The sequence below is a fragment of the Carex rostrata genome, chromosome 17, assembly GCF_964058835.1.
Source record: "Carex rostrata chromosome 17, lpCarRost1.2, whole genome shotgun sequence".
NCBI classification, from domain to species: Eukaryota; Viridiplantae; Streptophyta; class Magnoliopsida; order Poales; family Cyperaceae; genus Carex; species Carex rostrata.
In genome coordinates this window covers 6359959-6384646 of record NC_135934.1, presented here as the reverse complement: position 1 = coordinate 6384646, position 24688 = coordinate 6359959, and the positions used below count along the sequence as shown (strand labels likewise).

Genomic DNA, 24688 nt, shown 5'->3' with positions numbered 1-24688 from the left:
TAGATAAGTATCAGGATCTGAACCCAATCCGATTTAAAACAAATAAGTATATGGATCGAAATTTAGACTCAAACACTTTTAGGATACGGATCAAAATATAATAATATCCGGATCCGACCCAATAGCACCTCTACCAGCAATGTCCAAATTATACACACTGAACAGTGATTTACTATGAACATCCACGAATTAAGGAAAGAGTAGCGGGTTGACATAAAACCAGTACATCAACCTGCCACATTATCAGAATCTCAAGGAGACAAGCAGAGACAGAAAGACATCAATACGGTGAATCATATCTGACACCGTTGGATCACAACTAACGGACAAAACATCAAAAGTTTCTATCCACCCACTCGGTAGTTCGTTGCCTAAGGGCTTCAACCGTCAAAAAAAAAAAAAAAAAAACTCAGTAGTTCGTTTGGCAGTTGTCAGAAATTATGGCTTAGAGCTTCTTAATGGTGCTCTTTAGTACTCTAAAGAGTTTTAAGTTCAATGAACGGATGCTTCTCTATCAAATTTAAAACTATTTTTTTAGTGCTCATTTTGCTTACTTTTTTTAAGCTTGTTCAAGATTTTAAATCATAATTCTATATAACTTAAGTAATTTGTCAAACTTAAGGTTTTCTTAAAAAAATGATTCCTAATTTTATTGTTGAACGGAGAATTTTTTTGATAAACCATAATTAAGAAAATTATTTTTACTAATCCAGCATGATTTTTTTTTTTTTTGTCAAAAACCACAAAGACCGGAGGGCTCCTCCGGTCTCACTTTTTTCCTTTTCTCAAGACCGGAGGAGCCATCCGGTCTCAATATATATATATATATATTTATATTTTTTTTTTTTTTACTTTTTCCACTTTTTTTCGTGCGGCGATCTGTGTAACATCTCTATTTTTTATGTATATATAATATATGTATATGTGTATGTATAATATTTGTATATATAATATATGTATATATAATATATGTTTATGTATATGTATATGTATATGTGTATGTGTATGTGTATGTGTATGTGTATGTGTATGTGTATGTGTATGTGTATGTATATGTATATATAATATAATATATGTATATAAGTATATAAGTATATATGTATATATAATATATGTGTGTATATATCAAAATCGTTATATCCAGACTGTTGAATTTTGTACTCATCTTAAAAAATAGTAAAAAAATTTCAAAAAATATAAAATTTTATCTACATACATATTTTAGCATAAATATTATGTTGAACGGTTCGGATCGACAATTTGAACTTTGAAAGCGAAGATATAAAATATGAGGTAATACATACACATATACATATATTATATATACATAAAATAAGAGATGCTACACAGATAGCCACACAGAAAAAAGTGGAAAAAGTGGAAAAAAGTGAAAAAAGTAAAAAAAAGTAAAAAAAAAAAAAATGGGACCGGACCAAGGCTCCGGTCTTGAAGCATAAAATTTGTTGGATATGCTAGTGGGATCTTCTGTGGCTTCCGTTAAATTTTGAAATAAAAATAGGGAGACCGGACAGGGGCGGATCTACATTGAGCCAGGGGTGGGCAACTGCCCTACCCTGAGCAGTGGCGAAGCCAGTAAGACCAAAGCTTGGATTTTGAAAAATTCTTAGATCGTCATTTCGATTTACCTTTTGCCTCTTCCTCTTACTGGTTTTCTAATTTTCCTTCTTCTGAGTTTCTATCTATTTTTGAGGAAGAAGATGATGAGAAAATATTAAATGGGAGTGGTATACATGAGCCAAATAACTATTTCAAAAAGAAACTATGTGGACCAAGTACAAACTAGAAATTCTTACAAATGTGGGATCCACTAGTCAGTATTAATGAAAAAGAAAATCTCAAACTCCTCCAGCGCTAACTGGAACCCATTAATTCAAATTTTTCTCCCATTTTCTTTATTCGTCTCCATTTCTGTGTGTACATAGTATCTCCATTTTTTCTGATTTATGTTTTCCGATTTGATTTGATTTTTATTTTTAGTTGCATGTTTTCTTTTCTATTTTTTGTTTGTTTCTCTTAAGTTCTTTGTTTTATATTCCTTTCTTTACATTCCTCTTTATTATTGAAAGGATATGCTTATTTATGATATTAATTTTATGAAAATTCTAAGCTAAATAATTTTATGAATATTAATACAATGGCTATTTGAGATTTTCCTATGACTAAATTAGGAGTCAAAAATACACAGTAAGAGTTAAAGAGTGAGAATTAAATTTATTCTCATAATTATTGTTTGATTGTCGTATATATTTTAGTATTTTATGAGAGTGTTTCTAGTTAATACCTCCGTTTCAAAAGAAGAAGAAAAAAAAACTCCTTTGTAACTATGTTGAGTTATAAATTGTGATTATTTTTTATTAATTATATTTTAAATAAAATTATCAAATAATTGTACTAGACACAATTTAATTATCAGGTTTTGACTCAAAATTTAACTTCTAATTTTTTTTTCGAATAAACTTTTTATTTTAATTTTTAATGAAAATCTTGGCTAACCTGAGGTCTAGTTTCTTTCTCAACACTGTCTATTTTATATTTTGATGTAATTCAGTCTAAGATTAATGAAAATTCAACTAGGTGATGAGTTCCTACTAAATAAATACCTATTTTTTATATATTCACTCTCTCGTGGAACTAAGTCTCGGTCTGCGTTTTTCTCACTTTTTTTTTATTCTTTTTTGTATTTCTAGACAATTTCTTTTAGTAATACTATGAGAGTATATATCAACATTTGCAGTATATAAAATATCTACACCTCGCTTCTTTGCCGTGACACCACGCAAACACTCCTCTCCTCTTTTTCATTTTTTTATCTAATACCCAATTAGCTAATGGATTCAAATCCGATTAATTATTTGAATCCGATTAGTTATTTTTTTGCCCTACCTTGATAGAATTCCTAGATCCGCCCCTGAGACCGGAGGACTCCTCCGGTCTTGAGGAAAGAAAAAAAGTGAGACCGAAGGGCTCCTCCGGTCCTTTTGATTTTTGAAAAAAAAAAAAAAAGCAATCATACTGAATCAGTAAAAATGATTTTCTTAATTATGGTTTATCAAAAAAATCCCTGAACGGATGCTCTACGTCGTTTACTTGTTGAACTGTAGTTTTCGTATTGCTGTTCGCTAGGTTACCGGATGCAGAGGCGATGCAGATTAACAAAAAAAAAAAAAAGAGATTCTCAACCTCCCCAATTAAACGTCACCCTTCTACTGGATTGACAACGAACGTCGGATCAAGAATCTAGATATTCCCGTAATCAACAAGTGAATTAATACTGCTGGGGAAGAGAAAGAACTAAAAAGGACAGATGGCTCGTGACTGGTCACTGGTGAGAGCTTTGTCGAAAGAATCTCTTGGTTTATTTTTGTCAGATATTGTTCCGGTTGCTGACGGATTTTTTTTATAAACCATAATTAAAAAAGAAACATTTTTATCAAACCAATATGTTTACTTTTTTTTTAATATAAGAACTGAAAATGTCATTTTGGTTCTATTTTTTTTTTTGACTGAAATGACATTTCGATCTCTAGTGATTTCACATTTTTTTTCAGATCCGCGACCATAGAAAATACTAAACCGAGGGTTCCTGGTCGAATCTTAGGAGTTTTCGACTGAAACTGAGGATTCCAGACTGAAACTGGAATTGTTCTTGAACGAAATTGGAGGATCCTGATAGAAACTAAGCCAAAACAAAGGTCCAGAAAAGAAAAATTAAATAAAATAAATACATGGGGCCGAAATGTCAATTCGGTCCCAGCTGAAAAAACAGTGGACTGAAATGGCATCTCGATCCAAGGTATTACACCAACAGCAAAAATGTGAAATCATTAGGGACCGAAATGTCATTTCGATTCAAAAAAAAAAAAGATTCGAGACTGAAATAGCTTTTGCAGATGTCAATACGGCAATATGATACTCGTATTTTGCCCTATTTGACGATAATATAGGAGTGAGTTTATTTTGTGGGTCCGATATCTGTATCATGTTGAAAATTCGTATTTTATATCGTAATTGATACGATACCCGTATTCATGTACCATAGTCCGGACCTAAGCCATATTCACTTTATATGTACACAAAACTGTCAACTATTTTTATATTTGATAATTGAGGAGGGATCCACTTACATCATTTTTTAGTACCGAATTACACCACACATTTCAAAGTTTTTAAAGTTTAAACAGTCGATCCAAAACGTTCAACATGATGGATATATTAAAATGTGTTTGCAGATCAAATTTTTCATTTTTTTACTATTTACTAATTATTTTACATAATTGTTATTTTTAGACTATTGAATTTTTGTACCCATCTTAATAAATAATAAAAAAAAAATTAAAAAATGTAATATTTGATCTGCAAACACATTTTAATATATATCAATCATGTTAAACGGTTTGAATCAACTATTTAGACTTTAAAAATATAGAATGCATCATAAAAAAAAAATAATGTAAGTGAATTTCTCCTCCTGAGAATTTTGAGAAGTCGCACTATTCATATGGTACTTGCACGGAATTTTTTAGAATTCGAAGTCACGAAATGATACTATGGTGCACGTGTTGAAATGTTTTCTCGAGGATTTGTGTTTCACTCATTTTTAGATATTTCACTCAATAGTCAATCATTTGTCATAAACAATTAACATAAGAAAATTGGAACTTTTGAGCAGTAGGAAAAGCCAGTGTGTCTCGTTTGATCGACACGCTGGCTCAGCGCCTCCCAATAATTTTCGAAATTTCATTACGATATAGGTTTAATTTTTTTTTTTTTCTCTCTAACAAGAACAACAACAGACTTGCAAACTCTGTAAATAGTCGACTTTTACGGATGCGTATATGTTATTTTTCTATTGGAAGAAAAGTAAAATTCTATTAACTTAATTAGGACCGTATGATTTAATGAACGGAATGAATCAATTTAAAATTCATGAACCCTTCTATTTAAATGGGTTCGTTCATTTTTATTTTATTTTAATTGTATGACCTGAAACATAAAATGCAATGTGTTACACTTGTAATTTGAACTCAAATATTTATAATCCCAAAGTAAAATTCCAACCATTAAGTTATATTAATATTTTGGAAAATCTTCTAGTGTATTCATTCAAATTTTCAAAATAGCCAATATCTCCATAAAATGCAATGTGTTACACTTGTAATTTGAACTCAAATATTTATAATCACAAAGTAAAATTTCAACCATTGAGTTATATTAATATTTTGGAAAATCTTCTAGTGTGTTCATTCAAATTTTCAAAATAGTCAATATCTCCATAAAACATCATAATATTCAATATTTTCATGCAAATTTAGTTTTTTTTTCTTCTATCCTTTTTTATTTAACTTTTTATTAAGTTATTTAAAAAATAAAATAAACAAATATATCATCATCCTTCTTTTCTTCTCTCCCCTTCACTGTATATGATCTCTTTCCTCTCGCCTTTATCCCATAATGCTTTATTTATGGTGGCCAAACCAAGTTACGAAGTTCAAGATCAAACCTCTTAATCAATTACATTAACATAATGAATAATAGGTATCCGTAATTTGATGATCAAGTGAAAAAAAACTAAAGAGATAGTTTCATAGCTCTATTATTGAGCATATCACTATTATTATTTTTAAATCTGCTTATACCTTCGAGGTAAATAAATTCTGATCAAAATAATGACAAAACGAAATCATCTAGATCTAGATTAGGCGCTGATGTCCTGTGAGTGGGGCCCACAGTCTTTGGTTGTAAAATATAAGTTATGCAAGTGTTTCTTTGTTAGCTACAGGACTTTGGATCTTTGTCTTTATTGTTGAACTAGTTAATTGTAGATCCGCACGTAGTAATATATGATAATCCATAGTTTGATCAATCTTATTAGAAAATCTGGACTGTCCAATTTATATCAGACGGTCTAGAATGAGCGTGACGTGAGCCGTGAGGTGACATGGTCAGCGTTATTTCTCTTTTTTTGAAACCTTGGCAGAAGCTGTCACGGATGGTCAGCATTATTTCTCAATCATCAAATAGACGGCCAAGACTACCGGACGCTCCAATGATTCCCTAACTGGAGAAGAGACCAACTCGACAGTAACAGCAGTACAGCACGTCTCGCCCGCAAGGCCACAACAAAACCACTTGGGCCGCTGTAAAAGTACACAAAAAGGACGCTCCTTTCGTTCTCTCCGTTCCGACTAATCGAGCGATCCAGTAACCGCCGGAACAGTTTAACCTGTGCTTCTTTCTCCGACGCATGGCGGGGGCCACTGATTACCTGAGCCTATTCGTAGCGGAGACGAGCTGGTACAATGAGATCGTGCTAGGGAACATCGTACCGGGCGACGCGTGGCGGCGCTTGCCTCACTTCTTCCAGTCTTGGCTGAGGAACTACATCGGCGGTTTGCTGGTGTACTTCATCTCCGGCTTCCTCTGGTGCCTCGTTATCTATTATTGGAAGCGCAATGTCTATGTCCCAAAAGGTACAGCTCTGTTCTAAACGATAAGATTTTCATGGTTTATTCGAAGGAATGGTCATTTCCGAATAACAGTGTTTGTTGGATGAAATGCTGGTTTTTTATCATGGGTCAGTTCACTATTCTATGCTTTTGGGGATAGATATTGTTATGAATTTGATTTTACCAGCATTTTGACGAGGATTAAAATTGACACTTCTGGATGTGCACTGTGCATCTTTATCGTTTTATGGAATTAATTTCGTTTCTAGGATGTAGTAGTTTTGTGGTTAAGAGTTTAGGAATTGTTGGGGGTACTGTACTTTAATGTAGGCATCATCTAATTTATCCATTGAGATCTATGAATGGAATGAGTATGGAAGAAACAAAAATTAAAATTGTATTCGTTGGTATTTTAATCAGAGTTCGGATCTTCCATTGAAATTTGTTCAAATTGATTTTGTTTTACCTGTACCCTTAGTTTTGCATATTTGATCACTTTAAGAGTAAACTGAAATATTCTGATTCTAGGAAAAGGAAATTCATGGAAAATAATTGCATTAATTAGTTACCCTTACTAGCACAAAACATTAATTTGCTCATAACAGATCTCTTATTATCTCAAGTACAGTTTTTCAGTTTTCGACATGATATATTTTGCCCCACGCAGTACTGTACTGATTTGATAATCGTTTTTCTTATTAGTTATCAAGTTAGCTTTCCCTTTTGTTTAGCTAGGCAGTGATGGTTTTCTAATCACATCTACCCCCAACTTGTACACTTGTGATGTAGTATACTGTAGAATAATCAAAATCAACTATTTTTTTCAGATTCAATACCAACAAACAACGCCATGTATTTACAAATAAAAGTGACAATGAAGGCTATGCCATGGTACACTGGCTTGCCATCCATCTCAGAATACATGGTTGAGTCTGGCTGGACCCAGTGTTTCACTACCATAAGTGAAGTCGGCGTGCCCATGTACTTTGTCTACCTGGCGGTGTACCTGACTTTTGTTGAGTTCGGCATTTATTGGATGCACCGGAAGTTGCATGATATTAAGCCGCTTTACAAGTGGCTCCATGCCACTCACCACATCTACAACAAGCAGAACACGCTCTCTCCTTTTGCGGGTTAGTTTGTTTATTTTCTGTGAACTTGTAGTGTTTGATTTGACATAAATAACAAAAAAATTGAAAGTATGTCATTATAATTTTGTTAAGAAAAATAAATATTTTTATTTCAGACTGTATTTTGTGTTAAACGCCATTGTCACAAAACAATAGAAGAAAATTGGGGACCTTTCTTGATATAGTTGACTCTTATACGAGTAATAGACATAAGGTAGCAAGTGTTAACTTATATAGGCTTGAGTGTTCGAGGCATCTTCCTATTATTTTTATTAAGTAAAATGCTATACCAAGCTGCTTATTATTTTCAAATATAGTGCAGATAGGATTTTTTTCTGCAATTTCTAGATAATGGGGGCATTATTGCAAAAGTTTTATAGAAAATAGGAAAGCCAGTTGGAAGTATTAATACTCTGTAACAACCAAAAAAAAAGCATTTTGGGCTAGCCAGGTCGTTGCCAACCTTTTGCAGCTGAAATAATTTGCCATGAAAAATATCCATCTTTTCTTGCAGGACTTGCATTCCATCCCTTGGACGGTATCTTACAAGCCGTACCGCATGTGATTGCATTGTTCATCATACCGTGCCACTTCACCACTCATGTGGCTCTGCTCTTTTGTGAAGCGGTATGGACGGCCAACATCCATGATTGCATCCACGGGAAGGTGTGGCCGGTGATGGGTGCGGGTTACCACACCATCCACCACACAACGTACCGCCACAATTATGGCCACTTCACCATCTGGATGGACTGGATGTTTGGCACCCTTTGCGACCCTGAAGAGGATGAGAATCCCAAGAAGGCCTAGTTGGTTCTCTGTCATGCGGGGCCGTACAAAGAGGATATTGTTGATATGATGCAGTATTTCTTTTGTATGGTATGCTAGTGATTAGGTGGGAGAAAATAACTAGGGAGAACCCCTCGATTTCTTTGTTTTCTTCAAGCTTTTTTTTTTGATACTATCTTATTGATGAGCTACAGTACCTGCACTGTATCCATGCTACAGTACCGTGCTATAGTACTTGGACTTGGAGAAATAATGTATTATGTTCCCCACTAATTATATTGTGTCCATTAATTATTATTCTAAAAAGATATTATATAGTCTCAACTAATTATTATTCTAAAATTCCAGTAGCACTCTTTCTCTACGGTCCTCACTAATTATATAGTCCCCTTTAAAAGTCCCGGTACTAATTTCACGTCAATCTTTCTTTAACAAAAATAATTTATCTCATAAAAATAAATACTTCAGTGCATAGATATAAATATTTTTAATATTTAGATATTAATTTTTTTTTGTGTCATGTGTAAAAAATACTTAGATATTTATACATTCATAGATATAAATACTTAGAAGGTAAGATATTAGCACATAAAAAAGGAAGATGTTAATACTTTAATGCGTAACTTGTTATGATAATCTCTTTTCGAGTTCTCCAATTATTTCCGTGTCAACTTTCCCCTAACAAACATAGTTGACCTCATAGGTATAAATACTTCAGTGTATAAGTATAAATACTTTCAATATTTAGATATTAATACTTTCAGTGTCATATGTAAAAAATACTTGCAAGTATATGTATAAATACTTGTACGGTGAGGTATAAACACTTGCGTGACGACGAGCCTGAAAGTACGTCATCATGGATCTCATTTGAAAGAGAAAATTGCATAAATATTAATACTTTAGGAAAAAAATTCAAATTGTGGAGTTTTTGTAGTTTCCGTAGGAAGTTATATTTATGCATTTAATTTTCGGTGGTCCTCGGGTACTGTAGCGCATGTATTGTTATCTTGGCACTACATAATCCACACAATAAATAATTGTTCACATCATAAGTATAAATACTTCTGTACATAGGTATAAATACTTCCGTTCATAGATATTAATACTTTAGGAAAAAAAATTTAAATTGTGCAGTTTTTGCAATCCCCACAAGAAGTTATATTTTAACATTTAATTTTTGACACTTCCCTGCGGGTACAGTGCGGGTACTATTATTGATTCCTGAACTCTTTTATTATGGTGTTGATCTGCATCGGCTTAATTTGTGTTTTTTGTGATGTAAAGTGTTTATTATTTTTTGTTCGGCTTCCTTTTGGTGCTATTGTGATAATGGTACTTTTTTTTTTGAAGAAAATATGGATCTAGTCCGTATTTGATTCATTGAAGTTTGAGTTACATTGGAGATGTAACTCCTAGAAATAAAATTACAATTTGCTCAAGATAATTGAGCTAAATAAGAAAGTGAAATTAAACAAAAACTAAGATAAAACAGTAAATGAAAGCTAGGAAAACAGTAGCTTTAACATTTGGTGTACTGCTGAACAGTAATCGATTATTTCATCCTTTTGTTATGAAAAGCAATTGCATGTCGATCTCTTGCATCAATTCTGTTACGTCTTTGTGATATTGGTACTATGCATAGTACATAGTACAATACTTCAAGCAAGGAAAGGAAAGGCCACAGTACTTTTGATGGGGACGATAACCAAAATCTAGTTTCTCATTTTATAATTTGACAAAAGCCGTTTTGTTTGTGTAAAATAAAAAAAAAAAAAAACAATAAAGATGCCAACTATTAACTATACCTGTTAGTTTTAACAGCACTCAGCTTAGAGCAGTGGTTTGGGGGGGCAGATATTGACAGAGTAGTTTTTGCTTCATGCAGCGTACTGCGTACAATGAAGAGGGGTTGGCATTAACAAATCCAGAAATTGGAAAGGCCGCTATTATATAATTTACCAAAAATCAGTAAATTTTTCCTCAGATGTAATCCAACGAAGAGGGGACAAGGGACCCTTCAAGCCTTCAACAAAATTTGTAAGGCGCTTACAATAATATAAAAATGAATTTACTGCTGTCAATGCAATTGGGGAGATCACGTTTTGGCTTCAAAATGGATAGGCATCAGTAATTACGGTTCAGCGTCCACCCAATTGTTGCATTGGTTTCCTTTTTTTAGATTTTGGCGTTTTTTAATTCTACAATAAGGAAGGGACCTTAGAGGGCAATTATTGGGTCTAGCAATTTAGACCAAATAATAGTCATTACTGTGGTAGGTCGGCTTCCGTTTCGTTTTATTTTCGAATATTTGTGTAATTGAATCCTTTTATTATTTATAAAACTTGCTTGGCGGTTTCCCGCCAACCATCAAAAAAAAAAATGAATTTACTGCTACATATATTTTTTCATACATCTGTCAATTTACAAAATTTACATTGAAATATTTGTACAAGAAGAAAAGAAATATATACATAGAAATTTAGAAACTTTACACACTACACATCTTACTACTGGAAGTCATATATAGAGTCAGGTATATTTATCCGCCTCAATTTGGTTGCACTTTGTACCTTGTCTTGTGCAAACAACCAGGGCAACTGACTCTTCTTTACACTTTACAATATACAATCCATTGTTTCTTTTTTCTTTTCTTTTTTTTCTTTTTTGATATTTTCCCTATGTTACAAATATTTACCCATATTGAGTCCTGTCACAATTCCTTCTAGCATCTCTTTTGGAGGTTTAATTAGTTTCAAGGCATTTGGTTGAAGTCATGGCTCCAATCCATTGAACCAATTTGATCAAACTGGAAACTGCTAGAAGAACTGCCTTCATCGGCATCTCCTATAAATTCTATTACGCCACTGTCTTGGCTACTATTTGGATACCATTGCACTGGCCCCACTCCACCTTGTCTCATACATTGGCCTTAATTATAAGAAAAAATAAATAAAAGAAAAATGCAGAAAAACATAATAAATGAAATGAAATAGAGAAGTAAAAAAATTATCAAATGAGATGTTATTTACTTTGGATTAAAGTGTCATCTGCATCAAATTCATCTACTTCCATCAAGTTATCCCATTGCTCGTAAGCCTCTCGTATCAGCAGCTGTACATAGTCCTGAATCCACATAATGGCAACAAAGATATTATTTTAATTGAGTGCGTATATATGATAAATAATTAGATACAATTGTGGAGACTTGTATCACAAAATTTCTTCGCTACCTTATAATTCTTTGTCAGATCCTTGAATGCAAAGGGAATGCCATTGATTGTAATCCGTACTACTTGGCAAATTGAATTTACGAAGATTGCGACATCTTGACCTCTGCACAAGTAAATCTTGTCTCCCAAATTGCATGTCGATGCGTGATTATTTACCTTTTCCCACATTTGTTTTGGCATGTTATTAAGTATCTGAAAATAAAACAAAATGTTTATAATTAGGAATTATTAAACTAATGAAAGTGTTGAACTTAGTATCTTTCTGAAAATGATTCTATAGTAACAATATGATTATCAGCTCATAGTTGAGATCTGACGTGGCGGAGCCGACTAGCGTCAACGGTCTGAAGCTTCAAGAAATCTTGTATGTTGTTTATGTTGTTTTCAGAGAGTTTGATGTGAAAAGCTCCATCTTTTGCAATCTTCTCCAGTCTCCACACCTCATCTGTCAGAACTGGAGGGTAATGTTTCCTGTACACTGTACATAAGTATACAGTACATATCATGTGTTAGGTATTTGTGCTGAGAAAATTTTACACTTAAACTGACTTGGGTCAAATTTTGAAGACAGTACAAGATAGCTTGTTACTATTTTAATTAGTTTGGTGTTTGTATGTTTTGAAATGTTAGAGCAGATCATGATGCATGGGACCATCTAATTTTATTTAAAGTTGAAATGAAACGAAATCAATAATTGTTCATGCAACGGTCATGTTATATGTCATGTAATGATGTAATGTGGAGATCAATTTACATTGAAGAACCATCAAGTGGTTTCTACTTTATTCTATATTTGGTTGGAACCGTTCCTTTATGGATGATTTCACATACTTGTTGCATATTAATTCTTTGATTTGCCAGTATATGTTGACTGATACTGATTGGATTTCGTCAGCATCTAAGCGAGATGATCTATTAATTTGGTTTGTAATATTTATGTACTTATGTATTATGTATAAGTTTTTTCCTTTTTTGGGTTTCGTTCGCTTGTTTCATTATTACTAATTTGCTGGGCCCCCATACTAGCTAGCTCTAATTTACAGCAACTAAATTATATATGTTATATATAGAAAGAGTGAAAGAATTATAGATATATAGCAAAGTGTGAAAAAATTTACATTCACCACGGTGATCTTTGACGGTAAATCTCTCGGTCACGGTTTCTTTTATTGCGCTTCGGTGATTACTACCTGACACAACCCTGACACCGATCCTGAAATGCCGGCTCCTGATCCAGCTGGAGTTATCCGTGAACTGGAAATCCCCAATCATTGCAACTCCACCCCTCATGGTAATGTTACTAACATCTCCGGTAAGCAACGGCTTTCTACCAGTGCGCTCTTTCACTATTGCTTGCTCAAACTCATTCCTCGTCCAATCATCATGCGAAGGGAAATCTCCATCAAGAACTACTAGTTCAATTTTGATTGGGGATGGAGAATAACAAGGGGATCTGGTGGGCCCAACGACTAGCAGGATTTGTAGCGGGTTTCCTTCACAATCCCGAATTTTGGCACCGGCAAATATTGGGGTTTTTGGTGGATTTTTTAATGTTAGTTGGTATTGAGGTGCCTCTGGAGATGATGTTATTTGCATTTGTGATTGTCTAAGATGAAACAAGTGAATATAGAAACGAAAATTAGGATTTGTTCTCCTTGATAGTATATACTCAGTTCATATATATTTTAAGAAAAAAAAATAGATATTTGAATCGCATTTTACCTCTCAAGGTTCCACGGTATGTGGCTGAGGGCACGTTCCACCTCTTCTCGTACCTATATCGATCATGTGAAGGATATATATCACTAAATCAAAGTCGATCTCTTCATAGTAAAGCACATATATCCTTTATATATATATATATCTGTGAACCATACTAATAGTCTAATACATCTTGTTATTTAAGTGGTTCATATTAAAAATCATCAGAAAAGCATCTGCTATCTCCGCAAGCAATGTGCCAAAAGAGTAGATCATTTACTCAACAGCTGCTTGTTCCCCACCTCATGTATATATAGCATGGATACCTGATGTACCCTTATATTAATATCACTAAATTAAGTTGTATTTCCATATCCTGAACAACCTTTGCATGCTCTTCTAATTATATGTATCCTGTGCACTTGAACTTCAGATGAGATATATACTGATTGCTATATTTTTTGTTGTCCGGAGGAAGAGATGCAATTTAATCTAGTGTAGTTATAGTTTCTTTTGATTTTCTTTTTTCTTTCTTGCTTACTTTTGGCTGTATTCTCATTAAGCTTTTGAGAAAAAAGAGGAATTATATTAAAACCATAATTTTTACATAACTATATATTTCATTTATTATTTGTGCACATGTATGCTAGATTGCTAACTAGATATTATTTTGCTTACCAGTTCATGAAGGCGAGGTTCCAACGTTACGACAATGCTGTTTTGTAGAGAATTGAAGGCCAACATCTGTCTTATTTCCCTACATGCAAATGCACTATTTTAACACACGTGTTTTCATGCTCTATCAAATTCTAGGTTAAAAAATATAAATTTATGTACTAACTTTGGTAAGGATGACAAGCGCCGCATCTGATGCTCCCGTGAGGTATCTTGATCCTCTCCAGAACCATCATGGAGCATCTCGGCCTCCATTTTTAGCTATTTGTTAATTCAAGTAAGAAGTTTAAATTAGAGAATCTAATGGAATGAGGTAGTTTTTTTGTATTAATTTGGGGAGAAGGGGATTCTAACAGAGGACAGTACATGTATATATATGAAGTAGAATAGCTAGTGCATGAAGCCTCTACATAGAGAGTATGAAATTGTTTGGCAGATGCATGGAAGGGAAGGTGTTAGAGCGTAGTCTACAAGTTAATTTCTTAGTGCATACGTATGCATGTTACATGTGTTGTTGTTATATATCTTTTTTCTATTCTTCCCAATTTGTGGTCATGCATGCATATATGGTTTTCCAGTTATACCTATACCACCTTTTTTTTGAATAGAAATTGACTTGAACGGTCAAGAGCATGTGGTCAACGACAACGGTCACATCAGAAATATTTTATTTCATACTCATGTAGCCTAGATGTACAACTGCTCAGGAAATTAATGTACAAGCAAGTCTACATATTCACTGGATGATGTACATCAAGTGTGGGACCATATATATACGAGTTGGATCGTTGGAAAATTCGGTGAATATCTTCAAGTCAAGTGCATGGATCCTACAGAGGATTCTTGTAGATTCTTCTGTGGTTAAAAATTTTGCGGCCTGTAGATTTCGATGTATATATATTAATTTACAGTTAGTTTTCTCCTGTCAACGGGTACGGTAAGGGTCGGGTGGAAGCATTTTCATACCCGTACCCGTCACAAATTATCCTTACTCGTATCCTACCCTTACCCGTTACAAATTGCCTTACCCGTACCCTACCCTTACCCGTTATAGTTGTCGGATAACGAAACGGCAGCGGGTAAATAACGGTTAATACTTGTATAATAATTATTTTTATTATTTATTAAATAAAGCACTAAGACACATTTATTTGTCACATATATAATCACACTACTAATATGAAAATTAATTCTAACTATATTGATTTTTATCAAAACACAAATTTAAAAAAAAATATCTCTGTTCTTTAATTAAAAAATCAGGTATGCAAATAAAAGCAAGATGGTCAATTGTTCAAGTACTTTAACGGTGATTATGTTTAACACAGTTACATAAATGGTCAATTGTTCAACTTAGAAAATTTAATAAATTTTATTTTCTAAGATTAAGAGTAGTTGCCAGTTGGACTGTTGGAGAGGGATAGTAATTCAATGCTCATTAAGATATATAATATATACAATTTTTTTATATAATTACCCAATCGGGTAACGGGTACGAAATAGGCTCTACCTGTACCCTTACCCGTTTTGATAACGAAAAAAAATCTTTACCCGTACCCGATAAGTTTACGAAAAAAAAATCTTACCCATACCCGTCTTATCGAATACGGTACGGGTCGGGTAAACGGATAAAAGGGTGCCATTGACACCCCTATATGTATATATATATAAAGCTCATATCAGAGGCCCGCAGAGGATCCATCTTGTAGATTATGTTATATCTTGGCAGATCCTAATTTTAGATCCTGATCTTTGGTAGTGGGTCACATCATATGAGCTTCTTTTACCCAAATTTGGATCTATAAAGCAACTCAAAATTTTGACCAAAAAAGAAACTTTGAGTTTGGATTCAGACCTCTGAACAGTAAATTTCGCTTATTTAAAAGCATGAGTTCAAAAATGACTTGTGAATATATGTATATATGTATACTAGTGTGTGTGTGTATATATATAGTGTTGCCATTTTTTTTTTGAAAGAAGTGTTATAATTAATTTGTTATTATTGTAAAACCTAGACAAAGTTTCCATCACTCACTGATTTCTTGCTCGCTTTGAACATACTGACGTGTACTAGATATAGGAAATTTCCATAAGAAATACGCTCGTTAATAATATATTACTAAGCTGAATTCTTTATCCCTCGCCAGGGTAGACATTTTCGCAATATATAATATATGATCTGAGCTGCTTTCTATTTTAAACAGCTGATTGAAATTTTTTTTTTCTAAGTATCAAATTAAACAGCTGATTGAACGCATGTATATTCAGTGCTATGTGTTTATATAGACTTCGTATTTATTTGGCACTTAAAATTTTTGTTTTTAATCTTTCAATATTTTTTCTGTTGTTTGAATGCATAGTTCGGAATAACTTGTGCATGAACGTACATATATTATATCGGAAAATAGAGACAATACTGTCAGATTTTTTAAGATAAAATATTATTGTCTTTAACCAGGATATATAGACAAGATCCTTTTTTTTTTTCATTGTTCACTGACGGGTGATGAAATTAAAACAACAAAAAGTTTTATTAACACAATATAATCAAAATATATTACAATATAGATATTTTTACCCTTCATTAAGTGTTTACATTAATTAAAAACTGATTCTCTCTCTATTACCTCATAACTTTTTTTCTTAAAAAATTATATTTTATAAAGTAAGTTATTTTGTTCAAAATCTATATCTCTGTCATATGTTATTATATGATTTATTTTCTTAGAAGTTAGATTAACATAATAAATATTCTATATTTATTTTCATTAATTGAATCTTTAAGATTTTTAAGAAAACTATAACAGTGAATGGTTGTATTATATTATTATAATCTATCATATTGTATATATCGATTTTTTTTTTATAAATTCACAATTTTTTTAATGATCTACTATAAAAAAAAATTGTTTCCGTCACTTACCGTTTTGTTCATTCTTTGTGCAAAAATCACTAAAAAAAATGGCATGATTACTTACATAAAAACATATTGAATTTAAATTATCATAATTAATTTTAGAGAAATGTTCTGGTACCTCGAGCCATCGTACCCGAGCGCGTCCTTCAAGTAGTTTAATAGAAAAAACTTCCAATGTTGTCTAACTTTCATTTCCAGTGCTAATATCAAAATATTTAAAGCTATGTTTATAACATTTTACAATGCTACTCTCAAGCATGTAAACCTCTGTCTAAAAGCATTAAAATTCTAAATCTGCATAGTTTTAACTCCTAACTACTTTTGTCTTCAAGCCAAAAATGGAAAGGTTCCTTTCACCCACTCTTTTTTATTTTTTTCTCTGATCATTATAATTTATTTTTTCAACGATCCATGATGAATTTTACGAATCTAAAAATACGAACGTTTTCTATTCGATTTTATCTTTCAAATAAGATCCATGAAGAAATACTTTTGAGTAATTTTAAAGTAAAACTCATGAGACTTTAAATTTTCAAGTTTTTAAATCCCAGTTTACAACCATTAAAATATTCAAGGCTTTGTACACAAGGTTTATATGCTTTGTAAATGCAGTGTTATTGTTGAGGTTTATATGCTTTGAAATGTTATTGTTGAAGTTTTAATTCTTTGTATATGAGGTTTATATGCTTTATAAATGCAATGTTATTGTTTAGGTTTATATGCTTTGAAATGTTATTGTTGAGGTTTTAATTCTTTGTACATGAGGTTTATATGCTTTGAAATGTTATTGTTGGGGTTTTAATTATTTATACATGAGGTTTATATGCTTTATTCTAGATATTTAAAGTGTTATTAATGAGGTTTATATGCTGGTACATGAGGTTTATATGCTTTTAAATAAAGGTTTAAAATATTTTGAAGCAAAATTTAAAAAAAAAAAAGCTGAAAGTCACAAAAATTTAAAGTGGTAAAAAAAATTACAACACAAATATAACTCGAAAGTTATTCTTCATGGATCTCATTTGAAAGAGAAAATCGGATAAAAAACGTTCATATTTTTATATTCGCAAAATTCATCATGGATTGTCGAGAAAATCAATGAGAATGATCAGAGAAAAAATAAATAAAAAGTGGGTGAAAGGAATCTTTTCGTTTTTGGCTTGAAAACAAAAGTAGTTAGGAAAAACTATACAGATTTAGAATTTTAATGCTTGCAGACAAATGTTTAAATGTTTGCGAGTAGCATTGTAAAATGTTATAAACAAAGTTTTAAATGTTTGGATATTAGCGCTGAAAATGAAAGTTAGATAACATTAAAAGTTTTTTCTGTTAAACTACTTGGGGGACACGCTCGGGGATTTTGTTTGGGGTACAATTATCAGGCTCCTTAATTTTAACATTCAACTTATGATTAAAATAATGAATTAAAAGTACAACAAAACACTACAATAAAAAATTACATCAATCATGCTAAAATTAAAAAAATTGTTTGCATTAAACTTAAATTGTCTCGATATACACTGCCCTGTCACAATGCAAAATCACAAATTTATTTGGCCGCGAGCCGCGAGTTGTTAGCACAAAACCTTTAGCACCATAGAATTCACAAATGACACGAAGCAAATCATCACGATTTTGGAACTTCCAATTAAAAAGTTGATTGCTTTCATTTGCACCATTCAAAACTTGATTTTCCATATTTTCTTCCAGTTGGTTAGGAGATTGATCCATCTATTCAATTAACAAATATAAATTAATTACAAAACATTAATAAGCAATTTTAATCAAAATAGACTATAGATAATAAATAATAAATATCAAAATTAAGAAAAAATTATAAAGTTTACAAATTAAAGCAAATTTAAAGCGAGATATGTAATACGATCCAGTAGCCGTCTTCTCTTTTGTAGATAAAAAGTATCAAAATTAAAGCGAGTTTATCATAATACAAAAAAAATTAAATACATACCTTGAATTAATATGGTTTGAGTGGAAATTAATGGATGACTTAGTGCTTAGAATTTCAATTGAATTGATAGTTTTCTTGTAAAGTTTGTAGTTATATATATTTTTATGAGAAAAATATGAAGCAGAAAAAGATTACCTCAATATAAAATAAATTAAAAAAGGAAAACAATATCTAACAAATATGGAATAATTTAATAAGTGATCACTACATTAATTATATTATGGAAAAAAATATGGTAATCAGCAAAATATTTAAAGAAGGTTAAAATTGTCCATTCATTATATTTTATTAAAGATGTTGTGTTAATATAAATGTGTGTGGTGTCAATATGCCTACCCTTCACTAACCGTTCCCGCTCACTTTGAATAACCTGACGTGTCTATTTATGGGAAATTTCCATAAGAGATACGGTCGTTTGTAATATATCAATAGGCTGAATTCTTTGTCCCCCTTCAGAATAGACATTTTCATAATAATATATGATCTGAGGTCCTTCCTGTTTTTCTCTAGCTAGGTTGGATCTTACTTGGAACAGCATGCCTTCTTAGAAATTATGTTTTACCCAGGAGGTAACTTCTCTTTTGGAAAAGCAGAGGCAAGTTCTTGGTCTAATTGGAAAGCCACATGATTCAAATTATAGTAACTTGGACAGTTAGACTACCAATTAATAATAATAATAATAATAATAATTGATCTTGAATCTTGACTTTCTATTGTGAAAGACTATAATAATAACAACAACAACAATAATAACAACATTCTATTTATTACCCAAAAAGGCCCAATGAAGGCCCATGTTAGCTGATAGTCTTCTCACTTTTGATTGAGCATCAATATCATAGCAGCGGGGTATCTGATGGCCAACACATCAAATTCAGTCTTATATTCAGACTGACTCGTCTGATTAGCATCGAGATTCGTGTAAAAATTATATTTATGTTCTCCTGAATCTAAACCAGATACGCGAATCTCAACGTGCATCAAACAATTGAGGCCGAACATCAGATCACCAAATTTGGTTTGATATCCATTAGATGTCCCCTTTTACTCCCCAATATCATACACAAATATAATAAATTCTGAAAGTATGAAAATGTCTTCATTTTTATGTTTTTAATTTTTTTTTAAATAATAACATACAATCTACATCACCTTTATTTTATTATATTTCAACTTCATTTCGAATTAAGTGTCTTTGGACATGAAAAAAATAATTGTTTTCGAAGTGTCTTTGGACATGAAAAAAATAATTGTTCTTGAAAAAATCACACATCACTTCATATTCACAAACCTGTCAATAATGATATATCAAAATCTAATGGTTTATGATTTTTCCTACGAGGTTTCAAAATTTAAGATTTGAGACACCATGTTGAAACGAAAACTGATAATATTGAGTTCACAAGTTCAAATGAGCGGCCTAACTCGTATATTTATGAATCTTATATTTTTTATAATTTGGAAAAATATATGACTAAAGGTAAGCGCATGCAGTACGTTTCGGATTTTTTTTTAAGGTCTCTAATTTTCCGAGTGATAGCGGCAAACACGGAATTTTGGTCGTTTGGTTGGTTCTTTTAAAACATTTCCTAAACAGAAGGAAAATAAAATAAAGAGACAGTCATGTCAAGCGAAGCTAGAGAAATATATTTCCTTCTCTTCTATTCTTAATTTCTTATTAATAAGGGAACTTTCATATATATCCTTTGAAATTTTAAAATTACGTATATCTCCTTCTAAAATTAATAACTCAATTTTCAAATTTTACCCTTTTAAATTTCATATTTACCCTTCCAAAATTTTCTGAACTCATAAATTTACTTCAGTTTATTGTCTTTTCTATTACAACTCATTTTAAAATTACAAACTTCGCATTTTAAGCGTCCCGGAATTTTTGAAGGATATAGATGAAATTTTATCTTATTAATATTAACAAAACTAATTGTTGAGATCTGGACCAAATCAACACGGAAAATCTAACATACTGTGCTAAAAATCTTATCTATAATTTATATCTATGCCAAATCTCCGAATTATTCTTACTTTCGATATCATGTGTGATGTGTCGCATGGCGACTTTTGTTATATTATATTTGATTTATTGCGCGACTTATATGATAGTAACATATATTTCTCACTATTTCGAGTTATCACTTAACTGTGATTTAAAAAAAAAAAGCGAAAACTAGTTGAGATTTTAATTTAAAATATCGAGTAAAATATGTGGCTACAAGTGTCTATGCTATAAAAAGATAAAAAGAAGTACAACTTAACAACTTGATAAGGAAAAACCTCATTTTTTTTTTTTTTATAGTGAAGAAAGAGCTTGGATATATTTGTTTTCATAACTTTCACTCGAGATTAAGTTCAAAAAATAATAAGAGGCAATACTTAAGACCAGCCGTCTTAGACATGATCTTAAAAAAATGAGAGAATTGTTGGTATACCCATTGAATTATTATAAATTGAGTGATACCTAACATCAGCCGTTTTCTAATAAAACTGTATCCTTGCATATTTTTCTATGATGAGCAAATTGGTCACGGAGGTTGCAAAATTAGATTGAAAAAAAATGACACGCTAGAATCGGTTTCGTCACGAAACAATATGGCTATGGCATCAAATGACACAGTATATGTGTCAGTTATATGCCATGACTCATGTGTCTCGTGCCTTGACCAATTATTGACAACAAAAAAATATCGTACGACACAAAAATTGCATTAGTTATGGCACGAGGAACAACACATTTAGTCGTGGCACGTTTTTTTTCTAATCTTAATTCTTCATTTTAATATTTCAAATAATCGTTCTACATTTTTTTTTAACTTTTCAGAATTTTTTTTTTTTTTGATTGATTGATTCACGCCCGTAGGCCAAATTACATCAATCCTAGTTTCTATTACAACTGCATCCAAAGAGTTAAAGTATTGGGTATGTATTCCCTTGCATTCTACTTATTACCCAAAATTGATATAACAATTCTGAATTTTTTTAATAAACAAATTTAAATTACAAAAAAAATAGTCAAAAGTGATCAAATATGACTAACATGACCGGTTACATCACATTTAATTACGGTAGGACTTGGTTACGGCATGATTCACGTGGTGTAACTACCCCTTGATATTTTCATCACAGCACATGAAAAATTAGACTTTATCACAGTACAACACGGCACATGACCAAAGTTACGGCATGTTTTTTTTCACTCTATGCACAACTGGTGCTAGGCGTAATCACAGAGAAAGAGACGGAGTGTTGCAAGTTAAATGGATGTATCCATTTAAAATAGAGCAAACCATATATTTCAACTATTATATACGACTAAATGATTAATTAAATTTATTTTTTTAGATTTAATGAGTATAAAGAGATATAAGAACTTATTTTAATTTAAGATGGGAAAATAAGAAATTTAAGTATTTTAATAGAAAAATAAAAATGTTTCAAATAGTATACTAGCATACCTCCTGAAAAAAATATAGAGAACTAAACATGCATATCAATAGGGGTGTACAAAAATACTGTTGACCCACCTGACCCGACCCGTATTTTACCGGATTGAGATGTTACTGGGTCGGGTACGGGTTGGATTTTGACAAACCCGTTACTCTGAGTCGGATCATGAGTTTGCTCTTAATAACCTGTTTATACCCGGATCCGGCCTCAAATCTACCGTTACAGAACCTCTTTTTATTTACTCCTCCCCTCACATTTAAAGCACTTTATTTCTATCCAATGAATTTCTATGACTTTGCTGTTTTGATGGAGGTGAGCTGTTGTACACTTGAATTTCTTACTTCAAAAGCTTGTACTGATTTCAGAATTTATATCTAAGGTGTTGCTAGTTGCTATGAGTAATTTTGATTGGTACATGTTTGTACTGGTGATTTGTGTTTTCTGGTTCAATTTGTTGATTGAATGAATGGATACTTTAAACATTTCTTACACCCCTCTTTGCTTTGTACCAATTTGTAAATTCTTGTACCAGTATTATATCACATCTGTTTAAGTTTCTAAATCAATTCTAGCACTGGTAAGTCGATACAAGTGTATTTTGGGTTTTTATATATTCTAATACAATTACAGGGACTGAATTGTTATATTTCAAAATTTAGAAGGTTGACATTTGTAAATTTACAAACTGTAGTAAATACTCCTTGTGAGAGGGTTTAATAAAAATAGTAAAAAGATAAATAATAGATTTTCGATCAAAATTATAATCCGTTTAACCCGTCTAACTCACATAACCCGTAATAACCCGTATATAAAAAAAATAGATGGGTTGAGTTGGGTTATGGATGGGTAAAGTAAAGAATTTTTTTAACCCGGTGTAATCGGATTGGATTCAAATTTTAATAAAATATCATCGACCCGCCCGTTGTATACCCCTACATATCAATAGGCAGAAATAGACTTATAAGCAAAATAAGAATAAAGGATAAATTATTATTGCATCCTATATTCTGCATTTTTTTCCCTCAAAATAATATAAGTTTATGTATTTATCTATTGGATTACTGTGCAGTTAATCATGTTCTTTTACTATTGTATACTTCTTTAATATTTAAAATAATATATTTATTAGTGTCCTAAATTTTTTTAAAAACCATTTAAATTTAAAGTCAACGTATTCTTCAATTGATATTATTTTGGAACAAAGTCCGAAAAGATCTTAATGTTAAAATATTCTAGATGGGATTGTCAATATTAAAAATTAAAATAGATAATATTTGTCACTGATGACATATTTAGAGGCCTTACGCTTAGACAATTGCTAAAACCCGAACGGGTATGACCCGTTTTACCCGACCCGTACCCGTTACCCGAGGTACCCGTACCCGTGCCCGGGTATAGGCGGGTAAATGGGTACACGGGTACGGGTTTGAGACGGACCGGACTCAAGGATTCGGAAAAAAAACCCGCCCAACCCGTACCCCAGTCTTACTCGTACCCGAAACCCGCCTACCCGCACCCGTTTACCCGACCAACTTTACCCGTTTACCCGTTTTTTTTAAATTCAAAATTATTTTGCCGCCAAAAAAAATAATATTAAAAACAGAAAAAAAAAAAAACTAAAAAACAGAAAAAAAAACAATATTAAAAAACGAAAAAAACCAAAAAATAAAATAAAATACCCGTACCCTACCCGCCCTACCCGACTACCCGTACCCGAGGTACCCGTACCCGTTACCCGAGATGGGCACGGGTTTGAAACGGGTAGGGTACACTCTTTTAAAAACCTACCCGACTTACCCGTACCCGTCTACCCGACTACCCGTACCCGCCCTACCCGACTACCCGACCCAGGTATACCCGAGATACCCGTACCCTACCCGTTAGCAAACCACTACTTACGCTAACAACCCGTAATTCAAAGATATACCAAATATTTGTCCTTATCATTGGAAATAGTGTTTAGCTTGATCTATCAAGCCTCCAAGGTACACGCGGAGAGACCAAGACTGACAGGAACGGTGGGACCCAAATCTTACCCAAAAAAATAATAATAATTTAAATAATTTAAAAAGTACAAAAGCTTAAAATAGTAAAAAAAAAATGGCTATTCAGTTTTGATTTCTTGTTGATTATGGACAAGTATCCTCTCAGCTATTGGATGGTGCATTAATTTATGGTTTCAGATTAACTAAAAACGGGTGCCTATTTAGAGTGGAGCAGGACTAGTATTATGTGCTTTGAGATTCGTGCAAAGTAAAAAAAAAAAAAAACAGTCCAGATCCATAAATTGTAAAAGATTTTCTTTTACGGTACTGGGAGGATACGGATTCATGTAAATTGTTTCT

The 24688-nt window shown here is 32.2% G+C and overlaps 2 protein-coding genes across 4 annotated transcripts; one reads left to right on the top strand and one right to left on the bottom strand.

Annotated features, from left to right (window-relative positions):
• The first annotated feature begins 6165 nt into the window (after positions 1 to 6165).
• On the top strand, positions 6166 to 8579 carry LOC144568032 (delta(7)-sterol-C5(6)-desaturase-like). Its single transcript, XM_078318249.1, has 3 exons — positions 6166 to 6491; positions 7295 to 7600; positions 8112 to 8579. The coding sequence occupies exons 1-3, from the start codon at positions 6266 to 6268 to the stop codon at positions 8405 to 8407; spliced, it is 828 nt and encodes a 275-aa protein (XP_078174375.1). The 5' UTR covers positions 6166 to 6265; the 3' UTR covers positions 8408 to 8579.
• A 2551-nt stretch (positions 8580 to 11130) lies between these two features.
• LOC144568031 (protein SAR DEFICIENT 1-like) lies at positions 11131 to 14332 on the bottom strand. 3 transcript variants are annotated; one of them, XM_078318246.1, is made up of 8 exons: positions 14162 to 14332; positions 13999 to 14092; positions 13342 to 13394; positions 12738 to 13225; positions 11937 to 12097; positions 11620 to 11811; positions 11419 to 11512; positions 11131 to 11317 (listed from the first exon to the last, which is right to left on the bottom strand). In XM_078318246.1, the coding sequence occupies exons 1-8, from the start codon at positions 14248 to 14250 to the stop codon at positions 11142 to 11144; spliced, it is 1347 nt and encodes a 448-aa protein (XP_078174372.1). In that variant the 5' UTR covers positions 14251 to 14332; the 3' UTR covers positions 11131 to 11141. The 3 variants fall into 3 exon arrangements, with proteins under 3 accessions (XP_078174372.1, XP_078174373.1, XP_078174374.1); XM_078318247.1 differs by having other exon boundaries at positions 13999 to 14077; XM_078318248.1 differs by lacking the exon at positions 13999 to 14092 and having other exon boundaries at positions 14162 to 14301.
• Between the last annotated feature and the right edge of the window lie 10356 nt (positions 14333 to 24688).